A 19,377-nucleotide genomic window follows, 5' to 3' on the forward strand; every position below is an offset into this window, starting at 1 on the left:
TTCTTTGGCTGATTCATCTCAACTCAGTGCAAAACGGCAATCAAAAGCTCAGATTTGGCTTCAGTTTTTACTTACGCACATTTTATTACACCTGCATGTTACAACATCCAAACATCTCTAATATTCTCAAATAGATTAGATTATCATCAGCACTTGAAGCGTTTTACAATACGATATGCAACAAAACAGATTTACGTTACACTTTGTATCACAGTTAAAGACTATATTTCATGAATGGCTCGAGAGGAGTACATTGTTGCGGCACAAAAACACACATTTAAAATCACACTACTGCTATTTTCACTTGCGCTAACAGCTTCCTATGACTTACTTCCGTTCCTCAAACCTTGTGCCTCTCCCTGTGATGAAGTCTGGGTTTGAGCCTCCACTCTCGTCTGGTCTGGTGTCTTCAGCACAACCTGCGGCAGTGTTTGCTGATTCTTGGTCAGGTCAGCCGGTCTCTGCTGTGCTTTGTTTTGCCAGTTTGTGTCTGTTTGTGTGTGCGTGTCCAGCGTCTGACCCTGCCTTTGCGTGGTCGGATTGGAGGCGGCGTTACACTTACTGCACAGATCCCTCATGTCCAGGAGTCCCTGAATCAGACACTTGACGAATTCTGCCGAACACGTCTGTGGGCTCTCGTGGAAACTGGACACAGAGAAGATGATGTGGTCTGACTGAGGATTGTAGCACGCTCCATATCCGTTTGGAAGCACGGGTCCGTAGCAGCAGAACATCTCAACAGTAGTGGGAACCTGAGGAGTGAAGAATGAATCCTTCAGCACTGAACCACTGACAGTTTTACTGGTGTGCTCTAATACTGCTGTGGGTGGAAAGGCTGAGACAAGACTGTTGAGATGGTTGTGTGTTGTAAATTTGTCTGTAAACTGCAGTTTTGACTGAAATAACTAAGTAGTATTTTATTGAAAACATCTGTCAAGTGTCACCTGACTTGTGACTGCTTGTAGTGCACATTAAAGGGGCACTCCACCTATTTAGCCACTTACAGGAGACTGAAAAGAAGAATGAAATCCAGCTGAGATAGAGATCCTGACTTTTTATTATCTCTAGTAGGGGTCTAAAAATGCTGTTTTCAACCCTCCCCACGATGCAAGTTGTCTCTTTATTTAGAGCTGCAACGATTGATCGATAAGTTGACTAAAAGAAAATTAATTCTACATGCTGACGTCTTTAAAACCCTACTTGTCCAGTTTATAGCTCAGGATGTTTGTTAAAAAGTCTTAAACACAAACTGAGCAGCGCAACTGAACATCACATGTAAAATCCGTGAAGTGTCCCTTTAATACATTTGTGATAAAGTACATCTTCAGCACAGTGTTTTAAAAAATCAGATGACTATACCTGACTCGTTGAGAGAACGAACTGATTACTGATGAGATAGGCTTCATCTTTGAATAGTTCTGGCTTCTCCACCTTCAGCTCATGCACAATTTCACGTAGTCCTAGTAGGTGATTGTCTATTGCCATCCCTGTAATAGCCTGAAAATGAGAATGAATACATATGTTAGAGCAAAGAAAACAAAGTTAACATTCTAATAGAAATGTGGATGAAGTTAGGGAATAGTCACCAGAATAGTGTACTTTGTCTGCGCTGCTATGGCGTCTTGTAACATCTCCATCTTTTCTGTATCCTTGAGAAACAGACAAACAACTGAGAATCAATTAAATCCCTTCATTTACAGCGTCGTTTGTCATGGTGGAGACTGCAGTTAAAGATGGGCATGACAGTCTCATTATTCAAACAGAGTTTTTATTCTGTAGCAGCTTTAATTTAACTTGGACAGTGAGACTGTAACTTCTGGCTAAAACATCTTACGCTTGTGCTCAGTTGCCCATCAGTCATTGCTTTGACGAAGACCAGGGCCTCTGGTGTTGCTGAGCGGATGTTGTCCACTCTGCCCTCCTGAAAACGCCGTATAGAGGCACTCTCATAGGTCGACACTGGTCTGCCGTGACATCTGGAGTAACACACAGAGAGAAACCCTTCTAGCTCTGGTCCTCCTGGTTAATGTTATGAAAGAGAATCCTGTTCAATTCATCCTTTTCTTACCGGTAGTAGGCTAACTGAAGAGCAACCTGGATGAAGGCATCTGGACTCATTTTCTGCTTCTTGATGAACTCTTTCCCGTAATCGTGGAACTTATGGACGTTCATGTCCAGATTTTTCACCAGCCTGAGCAGATAAGAATAAATTCTGCTATGAGCTGAAAGCATTTATTCATTTGTTTGATCATACAGGAACCAGAGTAAAGCCAGACCTCTGTAGTTTGTCAGCAGAGGAGGAGAGGAGCTTGTGAATCTCTGGAGTACATTTCCAGCGGAGTCTGCGCGGTGCAGGCAGCTCGCTCACACTTGCAGCTCTAACCAGCTTTGATGGGCTGCCAATCCTGATGTCACATGGGAACATAATGTAATTTGGCTTTTTTTTTTTTTTCTAGAATACTCTTTTTTTCTACGCATGTTACAGCAAATATCACACACACATTTTTCATTTCCAAAATCCAATTGCATTTGATTCCTTACATGTATTTGAGTAGATACTCTGTGCACTGCACAAGGACAATTCCTTCAAATGGTGAGTGTTCACACACGACTCCGCAACAGCCGTCAGCGCCTACGACAAACTGACACAGTCATGCTATTTTCAGTCAGATTTCCTTGAGTTGAACCGAGCACAATCTATGCCAGACTGTCAAAGATTCAATCCACTGCAGTTTTAACACACTTGTGCATTCTGCTAAGTCCTGCAACAACATTCATATACATTTGATCCACGTGTTCCACCCTGCGGTCAAGACATGATTTAGAGAGGCAGCCTCCAAATCTATGGGTAGTTAATCATATATGAGCATAATCATATATAATCATTAATTCAAGTCATCTGAATTCTTCATCAAAACATCTCCATCAAAGTTCGTGCTAATGACATCAGGCTTGTAATCCAAAGGGGACGTCCACTCTTCAGAAGATCAGAATTTCTTTGAATTTAAACTCTTAATTTGGCATGGGAACTTAATTTGGCATGGGGCTGGCTAATTACATCCACAGGCGCACTGAGAGATGAACATGAATTTGCTCAGTTATGTGATTTTTCTCAACTTGATCCTGTTGTATAGTACCGATCATCCACTTATATTCCTTTCATTCTCACTCTACTTTTGTTCTTCTTTTCACTGTTTAACCAGTTCTCTTGGAAAATTCAGGGCTCGCAGTGTGCAACATGTTAAGGAGGCAAACATTAGAGTGGCCTTACTGACCAGCTGTGCTCACCCACCTGCATGGGCTTGTCGTACCAGCGGTTGCCCCCATTCTTGGCCACTCCTCCGCCGTGCAGCATCAACATGGCACGTGTGGTGTCGCTCAGCTCAGGCGCAGTGGCGTCATCCAGACAGACCAGGCACAGACAGCGCTCGATCATGTCCAGAGAGTCCCTGTTGGTGGACTCTAGAACATAACACGTAAAGAAAACTCAGTTATGTGGGACGCTGAGATCCACCTGACTTTTTATTGGAGAGCCTTTACACAAAATGCACCTCTCATTAGCACGCTACGAGAGTGGGCCCACTCTGTCCGTCCATCTGAGGTGAGAAGACCAATAGGTGGGAGCTGCTCCTCTTCGCTGTTAGCCATCCTGCTGATCTTCTCCAGCTGAGTCAGCAGGTCTCTCTCATTCAGCCGGCGGAAGTTGATCACCACGTCCAGCACGAAGAACTGGACAGAGGTTCACAATGGACACAAGCTGTTTCAATGCATTCAACCCTACAGTCTTTTTTTATTAGCAGGAAAACTGTACTGAGGACTGAAGGAGAATTTTATTACAACTTTGCTCTCAAATTTGAAAGATTGAGCACTAAAGTTTCCAAAGGAGCCATTGCACTATTTTTCCACCTGCGATGGAAAGGGTCTTTAACCTGGAGAGACAAATATTAAAACTATTAATAATAAGTCTAGATCTGAAGCTGCTGTTCTTATTTTCAGATTCAGCAGTTATTGCGGTGGAGTGGCATGAGTGGCATTACTGGTCCCATACTGGTCTTATCGATGGACTTAATGGTGGTGGGAAAGGAGCATCTTTAACTGTTTTACTTACTTGATCACCTTTTCTGTAACAGATAATTAACTTAACAAGCAGCACCTGTCATTGGGCTGTGGCCGTTAATCACTCATAAGGAGCCTGTTTACAGCAAAAGGAGACACTAATAGTCTCTCTAAGTCATTGTTAAGATTGTTCTCTGTTCTGAATTCATCCTCGAGTTGTGGCTGTTTTGCCAAACTGGGTGTAATAGCTTTGGATGTGTTTTCCACTGTGTCTGACCTGGTTCTTACAAGCCACAATGATGTGTTCAGGTTCTGGCATCACGCTACTCTCCTGGGCCACTAGTGTGTCCCTCTCAGGCCCCGGTAGGCGGTAGGAAGTGAAGAGGCGATAGTACTGCTCCATACACAGAGGGGTTCCAGCCAGCTGGCCCCGGGCGTAGTCCATCGGCAGGGCCCGTCTGCACACACACACACACACACACACACAGGACTTTATCGGGCTTTTTATGTTCACATGAACCAGATAATTCTGTTGTGACTGAATCTTTCAAGTTCATTTGTGTTCTCTCTCTACATGAACTCACGCATCAAGAAGTGTCTTGTACTCCAAAACTCCAGAGATTAAATGTGCAGCAAACCTGGGAAACAAAAAGTTGACATTGTAAAATAGGCCGCACACATATTGTACCTGGGGACTCCCCCTGTCACACTCACACACACTCTCTCACACTCTCTCACACTCACACACTCACTGCATTCGGCCTTCTGCTTGTATCGCTGCACTCACCAGTGCAAATGCTATATGTAAATCATCTGGTTAAGGGATCAGTCCTAGATCAATGCCACGTTAACCAAACCACAGCCTTCATTGTGTGTTAACCTCGCCACCAATAGCATGGCCAAGCCTCTCAGCCCTCAAGGTGTTCTGGGTAATGACCCCATCTGTCAATGTGTAGTGAGTGAAGTGTTCACTTTGCCATAATCGATCAAAGTCACTGTTTGCATAATTTATACTTTTCAGTATGATTTGTTTACTCTTCCTCAAGTGACAACCTTAAAAAGGGGCGATGCTGACAAAAGATGACTTCACACTGCTGGATGACATTATATTCATCCGTCCTGTCCGACTGTATCACGCTGTGAGATTTCTCTCATGACTCTTTTGTCTTTTTTTTTTTGCAGTGTCTCACACCTTAAAGAGTCGATGGGAGCCCTGAAATTCTGCTGAGGGAAGACCATCGCCGGGCTGGAGTTGACGGGCAGAGCCAGTCTGTTGTTCAGGTACATGTCGTTCAGCCAATAGTGATACACCTACAGTAGGAAAAAGATGGGATTTAAAGGCATAACCTGATTGTAATAGTGACCTCATCATAAAGGGGTAGGACCAAGTTATTAAAATCTTTACTTCAGTAATGTTTGTGAGCAGTGGTGTAAAACAGGCCCTTAGTTTAAGTTGTGGTCACATAAAATGGAGGTTTTTCATCCATAATGCAAATCAATCAAAACCAATTATAAGCCTTTATTTAAAAAAAATATCAACTAATTACTGGTCGGCCCTTTAAAGTTGTGTGTTCTTCCCGCTGAGTTGTTTTCTGAGAGGTTGTCTGAACTCTGACAGAAAGAATCGAGGATTATTCGCCCATGAATTTAGATCTGTCACAATGTCTCGTGTTGCTGGTTGAAAACAGTGTGTTTTGGGGTTTGAAATGACTTGGAGACATAATTACTGTGCTTGTTTACCCAGTTAGCCTTCTTCTCTCTCCTCTCCACGAGTTTGCTCTGCAGTAGCTCCCCCACCCCTCCAGGGGCTCCAAACTGCTTCACTATGTTTTGGGTCTTGTTGAACTGTTCGTCTGTGAGCAGGCTCTTCATACACCTCAGGTACATGTCCAGTGTGTCTTTCAGGGCGGGGAGCGGCAGCTTAGGAAGACCCTGAGCAGTGTGGGGAGTGAAAAACTCATCAATAAAGAGACTATTATACACATTTATCAAGGAAGTAGTCTTTTTAACGGACAACCACAAGCCAGCATTGCAAATCATTCACTTCAAGTGACTCAGAACAAGAGAATATTCAGTTAACATGTCATATATTCATTATTCTTATTAATGATCATACATGCATTCCTACTTGATTTCTAAAAAGAAGTTATTCTTTACTTAAATTGGATCTTTTGGGTTTTTTAGTTGATTTAATTGATTGTAAAACATTATTTATCACGTGCACATTCGAGTGAAACACATATAAGATATTTACATCTCCGCCTCCTGGATTTTTGGAGGGCTCTTGGTCCAGAACTGGCATGTTGGCGTTGCAGAGCGGCTGTGCAGGCAGGTTGATTTCCTTTTGAATAAAATGATGTCAAAATCACAGTCACTATGACGGTCTAACTAAGAGCAGGTGTCTTTACACGTTGCACTCCTGTGGGGATATTTAAGACGAATGTAAGCTGCCAAAATATGTTTCTGTCAATTACTGAGAAAATATCCAGCAGTGTGCGCTCTGGGAGGTGTTCACATTCAGCGCAATTGTCAAAATTATTTCGCAAACGTGCGCATTTGCTGTCAACATGCTGTTATAAATAACACTGATAAATTTACCGACTTAGAATAAAACATCACATAAAAATGAAATGTTTTACTCACCAGCAAGAAAAACACACACACTCCCACTCGTCCCGGGGCTCAAGCGGGGAGTTTAGATTGATCCATCTTGACTTGAATCCATTTCTGGCAGAATTTATCTCAAATTTCACTCCTTTGATTCTTTATCATTTTGAGCATCTTTCAGTCCCCAGCATGGCAAGAGCACAACTCTCTCGCTGGCTCAGGAGAGACGCTGAGAGGGTACCTCACCCTCCTGGCAGCCAGGCTCCTCCCAGAAGTCCTGCTATTCGCCGAGAAGTTTATTTGGCACTTCACATCTTCACTCCACCTTATTTAGACATCGACTGAACGCTTCAGATGCTCACACGCTGCGCCGAAGAACAATTAGGATGTATTTTGCGTGGAATTCCTCCTCTGGCTTTCTGATTTTTCAACACTTTTCGTCGTCGAGCAGTTTGAGCGCACACGTTGCTTCCACCTCACTGCACCTGGCTGCTTTAATTGGTGCCGTGCATTTGATATTGTATGCAAAGATTTGCATTTTGGACAAGCTTTGACAAGCTGTTGATTTTACACACAATATCAGCCTCAGGATCCTACATTAAATTATTGTCACATTTTGCTCCAAAACTATTTTCTTCAATTCGGAGAAGTCACCTTCTCTGCATCGGATTTACTTTTGTATTACTGATAAGGAGCACAGAACTATCTCAGAGTGGGATTTAATAAGTTTAATATTCGATTGTTTCATTAATATGTGTTCAAAGGCAAAAATCCAGGAATGTGTATAAGTGAAAAACGTCCTTTTTTTATTCATTTAAATGTCACATCATATAATCTCGATGCTTCTGTTCGTGTGGATGCCTTCACCAGAGGAAAACAACATTATCATACACCGGAATAAATCATTTAATTTATGACCTAAATAAATAACTTCCATAAACAGCATCATTCACATAATATTGATTTAATTATGTACATGAATATACATGTATGTACAGTCGCAGATCATACACTGAGGCTATGCATTCCAGAAGTACATCATTCAAAATAAACAAAATAACCAGACAACAAGACGCAGATTTGAGCTCATGTTACTCTGCTTGTATCTTTCTAAAACTGTCGTGTGGCACACAGTATTGCATATTGAGTTTAGCAGCACAACTCTGGCAAAAATGAACACAGGTTACACTGAAAGACGCTTACATTACAATTGTTCTTTTGTTAAAACACATTTACACGTAATCCCTGAATACGATATGAGTCAGTTTCTGATACAGTGATAAATACTGTTAATGAATAGACATTTATCTCAACAAATCTTTCACAATACTCTCACTTTAAAGATGAACGGACGCCAGCGAGCGTCTTTCTGTTGCAAAAGCTTGAAGCAACTTGATTTGACAATACCTGGAGGAATTGCCACCAGAAGCAGTAAATAATTTATGTTGTTACACAATCCTAATCGTGTTATGAAATTGATTGGATCGGGCGGGATGCACACATCTCTACATGGGCACTTTGATAGTTTTACACTCAGTTTAAGGTCTTTTACGCGTACTCTCCTCCTGAGGATTCCTCCTCTGAAAACGACCGCTGCGCAAACGTTTCAATGCCATTTTCGTCGATCGTCGTACACAACCCCTTCCTCTTCTTCTCCCTTTGCTCCATCTTAATCGTATCGTACAGTCCCGTTGGGCCATCCTCCAGTAGCATGTTTCGCTCGGAGAAAGAAGGCTTCATCTTTGTCACGTTCTTCAGCAGAAGGAGCGCCGGTGCGTAAAGCACATTGGCGAGGCCCATGCCTAAGTTGAGCTGAACAAAGCCCAGGTCGTGCACTATCTGTCCAGCCACCACGGGCCCCAGGGCATAGGCCACGCAGTAAGAGATGTCTGCGATGGCGTACACACTGCCATACACTGACACATGTCGCACATCCACCAGGAAAGCCAGTGTCGGCAGGAGCGCCGTGTCCACGAAGGCGATGCCAAAACAAATTCCGCACAGCGGGATCATGAGCTGTCCAAAGTTTTTACAGGCTGGCACCGTGCAGGAGCTCGCACCTATGAATACCATACCTATGGCCCCGTAAAACCACTGGAGATGAGGGTACTTGGCTGCTAAGTTGACAGTGAGATACACACCTAAGACGTGAGGGAAGAAGGCGGGGAACCATGTCATGCCGATCTCCCACTGAGTGGAATGCATGTTTTCCTCCATCCAGTTGGCGATAGTGGGCTCAAGGAAGGCAAGGGGTATGTTACAAATTGTCAGAGCACCAGCCACGACAGCTATATATGGGTCAATCATCAGTTTATACATGGGGGTGCCCACTGGCATGTTCTCTCTCTCTCGGTTAGAGAAGGGTTTCAGCACAGTCAGGCACAATACGCCATCAATTAGACAGATACAGGCCAGAATCAGGAAGGGCACTCGCTTCCCTGCGAACTCATAGAGGACCCCTCCAAAGGGGGGCGCCACGAGACTTCCAAAGGAGATGAAAGCCAAGGCGATACCCAGCGCTTTGCTCCTCTCTGTCTCCTCTGTGTACTTGTCTGCAATCAGGGCGATCCCCGAAGTGTCCGCGAAAGCCGAGCCGAGGCCCTGCATGCTGCGCGCCAGGAACAGAGTCGCGTAGTTTTCAGCGAAGGCAAAAATGAGGGTGGAGAGAAACATGATATTGAGGCCGATGAAGAGTGGAATATCATACCCGACCCTGTCTATAAACGTGCCACTTAGCGGGTTCACCAGGAGCTGCAGGATGGCCTTGGAGGCAAAAAGAACGCCAATCTGTAGGTCGAAGTTTCCCTTGGGTGCTTTGTGGATGGTGCTGTTGGTGAAGTTGGTGTGCGGTACAGCGGCTTGGGCACGATCCGCTGCGTTCTGTAGCCCTTCAAGGTAATCGGGTATAATTGGCACAATTACCATGTAAAGCATGTTGTCTAACAATAGTGCAATACAGACTATTACTAGAATGATCCGTTTTTGTCGGTCTGGGTCTTGGATTACATTGCCCAGTTGTTTAGTTCTTTCGCCCATCTGGGACAGTTTGGAGGCGGCAGATTGCGCCAAATTAGTGGCTTGTCCCTCTGTGGTCCCTTCCGGCTCCATGATTTTCCCTCTCTGGCTCAAATCTTTTCTTTTTGAAAAAGAAAATCGGCTTCCCCCAGTTGATTTGTTTATAGAATTACGCACGCGTGGCACATCTGTTCTGTCTTTTATTTGGTTTTCCTCTCCAGCACCGGGAGTCCTACTAATGAGCTAGATAACTTTCCTCTGTTTTACCTCTTCTCTGTCCCTTGCGCCGTCCGTCATCGCACGCGTTTTTCCACTCCCGTGACTTGGACTCGTTTTATCCCCGTCGTCCCTAGTTGCTTCATTGTCTCATATCCCGTCATTCAGGTGACGTGCTGGTCCCGGGCAGCGCTCACAGGCTGGGGATTCACCTACTGCTCGCAGTGCCGGCACCATCGGCGCGCTCTCAGTTTTAGGTCCGTGTGCTGCGCCCCTCCGGTTCCCTGACGCTCCCAGCTGTCTCCAGTCACCTGTAACGCTGTGAGCTAAGTCATCATTTCACATCAACCGGACTGCTTTTTGTCGACCGTGGAAGGAATACACACTGCAGTTTGTTGACTCCCATAGGTGTCCCCCTCCCCCCTCCCACCTTCGGCGATGGCTGTGACGCACAGTCCTGCTGCTCTCCAGAAGATCTTTTATGCTAATTAAATACAAAAAGCCCAAGTGCGCACTGCTGTCCGGTCAGTTGCTCCGAGACAGAGCCGAGGACGCTCACTGTAAAGATGTCACCACCTCAGTTTTAAACTACACTTTTCTGCAGTTTGATTATTCAAATCTAAAGGTGGGATGTGTCTGTAAATCGCTAAAAGATTGTTAAAGTTGCGCTCAGGAGCAACAGTGCTACAAAGAAACACACACACACACACACACACAGATTTCCACGTTACAAAACTGATTGGTTTCAGCACCACATCTCAGTGGACAGCTCCAAAGAAGCCACTGAAGTTTAATCTTATAAATCTTATAAATCTTATGCTCTTTACGTGCAAAATGTTGTTGTTTATCGGACAGCTGGGACCCGAGGTGAGTTTAAGCCCCCGTACCCAAAGTGATGAAGCGTCACCGAGCAAAGCACCAAAGCCTGATACAGCGAGGCTGATCTGTGTGTGTGTGTGTGTGTTTAAAATAAATATACTCCCAGAGACACATCTTCACGATGGATGTTAAAAGTTCTGCAAAAACAGTAATGGACCAAAAGCCGACACACTTTCATCCGTATAATAATGTACCATTGACCTTACTTAACCTTTTCTTGTGTTTTTGAATTAGTCTCACAAAAGTTTAAACACCCAGGTTGGATGTTGCGGTGTAGATAAAGTACTATTATCATATTTTAACCAAACTCGAAGAGATCACGTCTGTTGTGGTTTCTGGGGGTTCAGATGAAGCCGGACGCTGCCATCTACCGGTGCACGAAGGCTTCAGCAGCAGCGATCCACCGGTGGGCTGAAATAAGTTGATTTCAAATGAAAATCATCTCCTTTTGATAGTTTTTTCTAATAATTTATCACATTAGAGTCAAAGGTCTGTTTATGCTTCGTTTCAAGACATCAACTCATGTTAGAGTCTCGTTTTCAAAACAGGAAAATTGGATTTGGAACAGTTTAAAATGAGCTCTTTGCCTTTTTTCCTTTAAATCTTTTAGCTGCTCCTGTTTCTTTTCAGGACAATGACACTTTTACAGATTGATGATCAGATCTGAAACATGGCAGAGCACTATGGACATCTAGTGGAGGAAGAACGAATTGGTCAAAGAACCCCTCAAACCTTTAAAGTGAACTTTACCAAATTCTCTCAGAATATTTTACTCGATCTCATGATTTGATTATTGATTTTATGAGTCTAAACAAGACAGAGAGAGTTACTTGTGAATGAAATAATGTTTTCACTAATTCATTAACCACAGATTTGTGTGTTGGCATCTCAGGTTTCAGTCATGTGTCCATGTTCAGCCAGTAGATGTCCTCATATCCCTTTACATTTTCACTGAGTAACTACAGCGGTGGCCAAACTTGTCCAAAACACAAGTTTATACTTTACATATGCTTATTCCATCTTTGTGTTCCATGTAGAAGAATAAAGAATCAAAATCATACAACACAAATTAAGTAATACAAAAAAAAAAGAATAAAGGGCAATGGTTTTCTTGTGAATTATAGTCTTCTGTTATGCAGGAAAGCTGCACTGCATCTTTATTTTATTTTTATTTAGAAAAGAAATTCAAACACACTAAACCGAGGTTTCACTTTCATAAACTTTTGTTTGTGTCTAAAAAGTTCCTCAGAATCAGAATGTTATTAACTAGACATATTATAATAGTACAAGTATATTACAAGAGATCAGAGAAACGTTTAAAAAGTATAATTTTGTGAAACACAAACATGCATTTTTCTTTTTAGAGACCTCTTTGAAGGGGCAAACTCTCAGACAGCAACAAGGGACGAGGGAGAAATTATGACAAAGCACAACCTGGTACGGAGAACAGGAATATAGAAACACAGCCATAAAGGTTCAGTGTATTTCTCCATAAAAACAGGGATATTACAGTGCAGCCTTGTCATCCAACTATGATCACAAAACACAGGAAACAAATATCCATAAAACAAACCATAATAAACCGAAATAGCCAAAAGTTGTGGTTATACTGCTGAAACCCCTGTGGGATAAAAGAGAGAGAATACTGTTTACTGTGTGTGTGTGTGTGTGTGTGTGTGTGTGTGTGTGTGACTTAACCTGCCACCGCATTCAATGTCAATCTCATGAAGAATGACTTTGTCGTAAAGCCTGTCACTTCAAAATGTTTATTTTGGGATATCACCTCTTCTGATGAGAGGAAGCTGGGCCACAGTTGTTTAGTGCAGACTCACTGTTCTATTGGCTGTTTTTGCTCTGAAACACACACTCTGAGAGCACTTTTATACCTGTTCACCAGGGGATGTAGACAAAACACACACTATATATGTACACATACATGTCAGACAACTAGACTGAGATAAGGATGGACATTTCTGAAGTTGTCCTTAATCGAACGCAATGAATTTAAACCACCAAAGATGCTGTTCATTTCCAGTGCTTCTGATTCAAATCAGAGAAATCCAGTTTGCCGTTTCCCCCTGGAGCTTTGTTTTTGACGTAGATGGGTTAAATCCAGGCAATAAATGTGAGGAATCTGACCAAAGAGGGGCTCAAAATTTTTTCAGTTTTATTTTTAGATGGATTGTTACGTCACATTAGTGAGAGAACAGCTTTGATAATCACATTTATTTCCCCCAGTGAACATACTGTAACTGGAAAGCTTAAGCAGAGTCATGAAGGCCGGATCTCTGCATCGGCTCTTGGTTCACCCAAGAGACTGCTGTGCTCGATTTCTCTCTCTCTCTCTCTCTCACACACACACACACACTCGCTCTTTCACTCACAACTGTCAGCATATAGACACATACATATATAGACTTAGTTTAGCTGCCAGTTTTCTGCCAGTCACCTCTTTTATTTTGGGTGTAGATGTAGTTTACTGTCCTCTTGACTGTTGCAGAGGGAGGAGTCAGCACTGTCCTCACAACTGGATTGGCTGTGTTAGGGGATCAACATTTTTTTTTTTTTTTTTTGCTGTTTTCCCAGTGATTCTGCTCTGATCTGATTTGAAAGTAGCTCAGGAGATTCAAGATCACCACGTAATCTTGTGCAGTTGCCAAAGTATTAGTTTCTAACAGCCGTACAAAATCCCAAGCCACTGCAGCCAAATGCACACAGCCAAAAATAACCTTCACGGACCTGAATGAATACAATATTATATATGGTTTTTTTAGTAGATGGAAGCTTATAAATGGATGGAAAGTATGGATCGATCAAACGTTCAGACAAAGAACAGGACAGAAATATGTTTGCCAAGTCATATACAGGCACATTCCACGATTATCACACTCAGATTTCACATGGTTTGCATTCCAGCTATAGTCTACTGTAGTGGGAGACAAACTGAAATCATTTTCTAAAGGCATCAGCACCACAGTGGCCGAGCTCAACCACAGATAAGAGTCCTGTATTTTACATCAGTAAAAGTAAACAAATAGGAACAGTGCAAAGTGAAACACTCAGGAGTAGATCTTCTGACAGCTAGAAACCACGTGGAGCCAGTTTTTGGGGATTGTTGTGCTTTCAGATCAGCTGAAGAGAGGAAAGACTAAAAGGAGAGATTGAGGGATTGAGGGAAGAGGGAAAAGTAACCAGGAAAAATGGAAAGAAAAGTGTTAACAGAGCAAAGTAAAACTCTCATTATGAGGAGGAGTGGAGTTTAAGCTTTCGGGTGAAATTAGCTGTTTTGGGGATACTTTGTTCTTTCATATCAGCTGTAAAGAGGCAGGAAGAAAACAGAAACAGACACAAGAGAGAGAAAGGAAGAAGAAAAGGAAGACAGACTGAGAAACTAGAAGAAGGAAGGAACGTAATCTCGAACAAAAGAAATGGGGGGTTTATCAGAGAATATTTAGAGGTTGACATTTTTGGCTTTTAGTGAAATATCTAGACAATATTTGGATGCATTGTCATGAAAGTTACATTCATGTCTCCCTTTTCTATTTAGGCCATCATCAGGCCTAATTTAAAGTCAGTCTAAAACTTTTGTTAGAGACCAAATACCTGTGACTTAGCCACCTTGACTCTAATGTGGCAGCTGGAGTGCTCAGGACAGTTCACATTAATCAGGATCTGGGCCGTTTAACAGTCTGACAGGAGATGCTTTTACATAAGCATCCTGTGTGGAAAATCAACAACTCAACACAGATGGAAATGGAAAGCAATACAGGAATGGTGCTGCATGTATACTGCACTTAAAATATAAGAAAAGTTGGCTGATATGATAATCCGTGTAGCTGAATGGATTAAAAGCATCAACCTCATGTGTGAAATCCATTCATTTAATCAAAGCAAAGTGCAGCTGCTATCACTGCTGATCGAGGAGCTTCGTAATTGACAACAGAGGAGAAGTGCATCAACACAGATATGTCACCTTTAGTTTCAGTGAATCAACCAAAAATCAAAAAACGTCCGCTTCATTCACGTTCTAGGAGATGATTGGTCAACTTTTATATGTATTTTAGGGTGAAAACCTCTAATTGAAAACTAATTGTCACATATACAGTAGAAACGATGGTCCTCTCTGTGACGTTCACTGCTCAGCACATGTTCTGTGGTTATTTTAGTGTGTGAGTGAGATGGTGTTAAGTCAGGGTGTGAATAGTCACAGTATTGTCCATCCTATACTGTTCAAAGTGAGCGATTTAATGAATTAAAACAGTGATTTCTAAAGAGCAGTGACGCACAGCTCCACTTTAATCCAGATTACACCCAAGCACTAATCCTGTAAAAATACTGTTTCTTCAAAACAAATATGACTTTTTTTCTGATATGTAATGTGTTAGGTGTGATAGCTGTCTTAAGATCGAATATACAATATTGTTACGCGTCCATTTGTTTCATGTAAATCACACTTATGGTGTCACTTCTCAAGTTCAATGAATTGATTGGAAGAGCAGCTGTGGTCAGCATTACCCCTGATTGTCCTATGGGTGTCTCATGAGGTCGGGGTTATATAACCGGCTTCACATCTGACAGCCAAGATCACTAATGGTGTAAAGGAAAGTGTGGTCGATCCCGCTGACATTTCACCTCGTTCTTGTGCCCGACTTGGCCCGGGGTCGATCTCGAGGCGTTGGACTCGCTGTCTGATTCTGCCGAAGATGGTGAATCAAAAGGAACTGGCGTTAATTTGAGAAAATGATGTGCTCCAGGTTGGAGGGCAGACTCTCTTTGTTCTGCTCCTCCCTGAGCAGCAAAGGGTTTCTGTAAACCAGAAGGATTTAGAATAACATTGATGCTGCAACAGTTTTTCTTTTTGCACATCTTTGAGTTACATCTTTTAAAATGCAGCATAAATATTAATCTGAGCTATTTCAACATCTCCAACTAACAGAAGGTTGTAATTTCATTGCAGAGATAATTATCTAACATAGGAGAGAGAAGTAGTGATTTATTTTTAGCCAAAATCTGCAAAAATACTGACTGATTCCCTTGAGCCTCAGCTGTACTTAATCTTTAGGGATCATTTGCAAATGTTAGCATTTAGCATGCTAAACTAAGACGGTAAAGATTACACCTGTTAAACATATCTTTGAAACTTGCCACTATCTTTGAAAAAAAATTATTTAAGTTAAATATCTGGGTTTGTGTGAATATTTAACAAGCATAATTCATGCAAAAAAACTTGACTTTAGTTATTATGACTATATGAGAACACACAGTGTGTCGCTAATCTCAAACCAGGCTTGTTTGTTTAGTCAAAAGTCTGTAATTAATCTTGTAGCATTGCAAGCACTTAATATTCAGTTTTATTGAATTACCATCAACATTTATTTATTTTTAAATATTAGCTTTATTCCCACAGTGTGTGAAGTGTGTGAACTACCCCCTCCCCATTCTAGCAGCTGTTATTTACTTCCTCAGTCAGCTGATTCTTCTAATCTAAGATCAAAAATTCACTTACTCACTACACAGACGATCTCATCTATACAAAAACCACATGATCTGTAGCTTGTTGTTGATCGGGGTGTTATCAGTGTTATGTTTAGTTTTATTTCTCGCTCGGTGCTCCGGGGAATGCTGATTCATATAACTTCCTCTTTCTTTCTGGAACAGTCCTGACTCCCCTTGACTCTCTCTTTCTCCTGCACTCGTGGTCATGTTGCTGAGTAATCCTCTCAAAAAACCCACATGAAAACTTCACTGGTTGACCAGAAGTAATCCACAGTGAACTCTAAGTACCTGAATATGTTTGATTGTAAAAGAGGGAAAGCTGATGAAAAAAAAAAAAGCAAACGTTGGTCTCCTGCCAGACATTTGGATTCAAACTATAACATAATCCAGCAGCTCTCTGACGTAAATCTCTGCCCAGTGTGGTTTAAATAATTAATCTGTGGACATCATCTATGATGACAAATCATTACCACATACTAATAAACTCTATGAAGACGAGCAAAGCATTTTCAATTATTATTATTTTATATTATAATTATTCTTATTCTTAGTGTTTGGCAACACCTTTGACTCTGAAAGTGCACGTCTCAAACATTAGTGGTTGTTAAAGTGATTGCACAGTACCATAATGAACAAGGAACCACTTTATTTTTCACAAGCATTGGTTTGACACAGAAACATAGAAACTTTGTGTTAGCATGACACACACACACTCACATACGTACATCTTATCTGATCATGGAGAGTTTGTAATGATACTGTATGTTAACAGTATTCAGCATTTGACAGAGGCCAAGAAAAACGCCTGTTGTCTTAAATAAAGAAGACGAAAAGAAAGAGAAAAAAGTCTAAGTAGAGATGGAGAGGTTTCCAGCTATTTAATTTGATGTAAGTTTGTGCTATTCTAATCATTTATTGCATAATGTTCTTTGAAACTCTAAAAATCCACTTGATTGTCGGTTGGTCACGTTGGCCTGTAGCCGTTTAGGAAGTTGAAATAAGTAACTCTTCCCACCAGATGACGGCTCCATATGTCCATCAGTGCCGTGGGACTTTGATGTTCATGTCATAAAGGCTCTGCTGGAAGTTTTACGATGATTATAATGAAAATAATCTGCTCAGGACTGGCGCGTGTTGCAGACTTAATCCTGATCACAGGTGAATTTCTCGACATCTGGAAAGTCTAATCCACAGTGTTTTCCTGCAGATGACTGAATTAGCTGGAATAAATGAGAATGATGCTGCTGACAACAGGGGCTCGGCTTGCCCACGCCACATGTGTCATTGACACATAATTATGCAACGACCCGCTCCACTGACAGGCTGCCGTCAAATTAATCTGCTTAGAAACACCAACTGGGGGCTTCTACTGTATGTTGTAACCTCTGGGTGTTATCTTCATCACCCTGGTTAAACGTTTACATCACTTTGATTGCGTGTAAACAGCAAATGGACTGATACAAAAATTATTCTTTTCAAAATGAAGATTTCATATGGACTAATATCTATATAAAAAAATCTATATCTAACTCTATTGTACAGAATGGGATCATTGTCGTCTGGGCTCCGGACATCTGGTGTCCCACATGTTCAACACTAACTAATCTGTAAAGATTTCAAAGAACTTAACACTCAAGCTATTCATTCATTTACATGGCAGTGTTCGGGTGTGGATGGACCTCCATGAATGTGATCACGTGTGTTGTATGTTGAAAACATTACTTATTAGTCTGTTACATACTAAACCATATGCTGCATTAAAAAAAAAAAAAAACACCACCAGAGCGGACTATTTGGTTTTTGAAACCTACCGTAAGAATATTGATTATATGATAACCAGTATGTTCTTGTGTATTGTCCAATGCTGCAGTTAGACAACACATTTCAAAGTAATACCCTGTTTCTAAAGTGAGGTTTGCAAGGAAACAATGTGGAGAGGTATGATAATATCTGTGCTATTATCATGATATGCACAAGTTAAATTAAGTAGTGCTTATTTCATTTAGCAGCAACCATCATTTATTACATTTTAAAGACTAATCTAAAGCGGAAATATACAATTTCAATGCTGTTTAGTAGATGCTGATAATTATTGCTGTCTTCTTGTATTTGGATGCTATTTAAATGTCAGAAAGTCTTCTGTCTTTATTTCGTATGTCAATCTGGAGACGAGAAGCACGTCCAGTTAATCTACAACCACAGACTAATCTCTAACTTGCCGTGGGGGCTGTGTATTGAAGAATGGTCCTCTTGTTTGGAGGATTAGCGCGGTTCTACTCTGGATACAGAAATCACTCCTGACCTTACAGAGCACGACAAGACATCAGTGGCATGGTACACTTTCACATTTCACTGACAGGCCCAGTAGACAAGGACGGATGTCTCTCCCAGTGAGCAAACAAACATCATAAATCTGTTACATTAATCTTCTGTTGTAAATTAGTAGGTAATATCTTTTAGCTTTTTTTTGTTTTAGTTCCCTCTTTGACAAGAAGATAGAGACTTTTGAGTAAAAAATGCTCAGCTGATAAGGGGATGATTGACAGAGCTCAGATGGCTGCCCTCTGGCAACAGAGGTGTAAAAGTTATTTATGTCATGCTTCAGCCTAAAGAAAAATGCTACATGGACATTTGAGGTAAACAGCTAAAAGATTAGATGCTAATATTTGCTATTTTGTGCATTATCTGGTTCGAAGCTCCTTACATTATTTTCTTTGTAGGGCTGTTTGTGTCGAGACTGAATGTTTGGACATCGTGATGATAAAATAAGTTACTTTAAATCCCACATTGATAACACAAATCACACGCTTGTTACCGAAGTAGCAAAGTCCGATGTCTTGTATGCACTCACTGCATGGCACAATGAAAGACCGCTGCTTTACTACATTGTTTGGACAGTTTGACACCAAAAACACCTTAACCCTAACCCTATGTGGGAAACACAACTGTAAAAACAAAGGATAGTAAATCCAGGATGGGTGTTTACAGGGGAAAATGGCTACCACCGTTCAAGACACAACTCATGCATGCACAATCACAGACAGAAACATCTAGGTACCTGTGAGAAACCACCAGGACAGTCAGTGTGTGTGATTATTGCATGCTTAG

The 19,377-nt window shown here is 41.6% G+C and overlaps 2 protein-coding genes across 2 annotated transcripts; both read right to left on the reverse strand.

Moving 5' to 3' along the window:
- Window positions 1–320: 320 nt before the first annotated feature.
- Window positions 321–6,358, reverse strand: chata (choline O-acetyltransferase a). The gene is made up of 14 exons (XM_070841585.1): window positions 6,311–6,358; window positions 5,797–5,988; window positions 5,249–5,367; window positions 4,641–4,694; window positions 4,334–4,514; window positions 3,552–3,729; window positions 3,293–3,462; window positions 2,542–2,642; window positions 2,277–2,405; window positions 2,069–2,191; window positions 1,835–1,976; window positions 1,587–1,649; window positions 1,360–1,497; window positions 321–752 (listed from the first exon to the last, which is right to left on the reverse strand). Exons 1-14 carry the CDS (start codon window positions 6,356–6,358, stop codon window positions 321–323), a joined length of 2,070 nt encoding a protein of 689 aa, XP_070697686.1.
- A 1,434-nt stretch (window positions 6,359–7,792) lies between these two features.
- On the reverse strand, window positions 7,793–9,771 carry slc18a3a (solute carrier family 18 member 3a). Its single transcript, XM_070841406.1, has one exon. It carries the CDS (start codon window positions 9,769–9,771, stop codon window positions 8,212–8,214), a length of 1,560 nt encoding a protein of 519 aa, XP_070697507.1. The 3' UTR covers window positions 7,793–8,211.
- Window positions 9,772–19,377: the final 9,606 nt, after the last annotated feature.

This window comes from Pempheris klunzingeri, chromosome 12 (assembly GCF_042242105.1).
Source record: "Pempheris klunzingeri isolate RE-2024b chromosome 12, fPemKlu1.hap1, whole genome shotgun sequence".
NCBI lineage: Eukaryota > Metazoa > Chordata > Actinopteri > Acropomatiformes > Pempheridae > Pempheris > Pempheris klunzingeri.